Source organism: Solanum dulcamara, chromosome 11 (assembly GCF_947179165.1).
Source record: "Solanum dulcamara chromosome 11, daSolDulc1.2, whole genome shotgun sequence".
Taxonomy (NCBI): Eukaryota; Viridiplantae; Streptophyta; class Magnoliopsida; order Solanales; family Solanaceae; genus Solanum; species Solanum dulcamara.
Window position 1 is genome coordinate 7,405,343 of NC_077247.1, and position 1,976 is coordinate 7,407,318.

General features: G+C 33.5%; 1 protein-coding gene across 1 annotated transcript; it reads left to right on the plus strand.

The window, feature by feature from the left end:
- Window positions 1-565: 565 nt before the first annotated feature.
- Window positions 566-1,476, plus strand: LOC129872410 (probable transcription factor At1g61730). The gene has a single exon (XM_055947403.1). The coding sequence runs from the start codon at window positions 566-568 to the stop codon at window positions 1,304-1,306; it is 741 nt and encodes a 246-aa protein (XP_055803378.1). The 3' UTR covers window positions 1,307-1,476.
- The last annotated feature ends 500 nt before the right edge of the window (window positions 1,477-1,976 follow it).

Consider the following 1,976-nt stretch of genomic DNA (forward strand, 5'->3'; position numbering starts at 1 on the left):
CAATTAAGAATCACTTGGTTCGACTCTATACACATATGAAGAATGATTTGAGTCTTAGCTTAAAAAAATTCAGAGTGTTACAGTATCGTCTTATGTGTTGAAAGATAATTTAGAGAATAAGTAATCAATATTAAGGATAAAACATGAATTAATGTATTTTTTTAATATGCTAAAAATAATAAATAAAAATGTGTTTTAGTATAATAGACCAATAAAAGTAAATAGATGAAGCATGTAGTTGCAGATATTTAATTAATTTTATTTTTTAGTGAAGAATGAGACTAGTATTTAAAGTTTTGGAATAGTGTTACATTGGAAAAGAGAAACCATTGCACTTGCCCCGCAACCGAAAATTCGAATAGTTGACGTTTAGTGAACCAATTGTGTAAGTGGTTTAAGTGAAGTAAATTTATAATGTTTGATATTTGCTATGATTAAACTAATTTTGAAAGAAAAGAGTATATACTACTAACCAATCTGGCTCTAGTTATGGAAAATGACAGTTCCTCTCTTGTCAAAACTTTTCACTATAAACTTATAATAATATATATATATATATAATTAAATGGCCCTCGGGAAGCGCAACCAAATTGCGTATTTAATTGGTGTGTTCCACTTGCAATTGAAAACCAAAACATGTGAAATGGCTGCTGTTAACTTGTCAAAAAACAAAAAGTCGAAACGTCCCAATACAGACGATTCAGACAAAGAGTGGATGCCTTCAAGTGGGAGTGATGAGTCTCATAGAAAAAAACTGAAAAATTCAGATGTAGTCATGAAGAGCGGCTTTCAAAGAGTGTGGAGCGAAGAGGATGAGATAACTATCCTTGAAAGGTATCTCAATTATTCATCCCTCAATTGCGCCAACCCTTCATCAGATTATGATGCATTCGTTACTTTTGTAAAGGACGGATTGCAGGAAGAGACGAGTAAAACTCAGTTACAAGATAAACTCACAAGGTTGAGAAGGAAATATAAGAAAAACGTTGACAAAAGGAGCTTTTCCAAACCTCACCAGGAGAAGTTATTCAAACTGTCAAAGAGAATTTGGGGACAAGTGAAACCGGACAAAACTATTGGAATAATGTGTTCAGATTTGGTTTTAGGTGGAGGTAGTGCTGCTGACTTAGAGGATTGGTTCAGAAGAAATCCACTTCAGTTAATTAGCGAAAAGGACAGGGAAGAAATGCTGGAGAAGTCGCAATCTGTAAAGATTGGTAAGGCTCGACAGTATTTGTCAGAAATACAAGTGATGGAGGTACAGGCAAAGCTGGCCATCCATGCTCTCCATTCCATTCTCACATGATTTATCATTCCCTTTTTGCTTTGCCCTTATCCTCTTCTCCCAGAGAGAGAGAGAGAGCTAATTAAGTATTTTCAGTAACATGCTCATATCTGCTCATTTTTTGCCTGTCTAGTACTTGTTCTAAATTTCAGCTTTTTGGTGTTTTATATGGCTCAACTGTTTCAAGATGATTATTTATTCCAAATATTAGCTAGTGGTTGATCATTTTCTACAAAAAAAATTCCCTCTTCACAATTCATCTTTCTTTAGATTTGCTTTTGCTTTCCTTATAGGGCGAAATTTAACTTTATGAACATGTGAAGGTCTTAATTTACAAACAGGTTTCCAAGTGGTGCACATAATTACAGCACGTTGATCTGTTCAAACAGAATAATGTTTAGTACCAAAATAGACAGAGAGTCATTGATAAATGGGATTTGAACAGACATTACATTTAATTTATAATACAAATGCAAGTCTTTGAATACTACAGAATGGGATACCCATAATATATGATGTGTACATGCTAGGAGAGACCTTTTGGTTTTGGCCTGCCGTAGATGGGCGGAGCCAAGATTTTGAATAAGAGGGTTCAAAATCTGAATAAATAGACATATTGGCTAGTCGAAGGTGGTTCAATATTTATTTTATATACATAAAAAAATTATTTTAATCATATATAAATAGTATA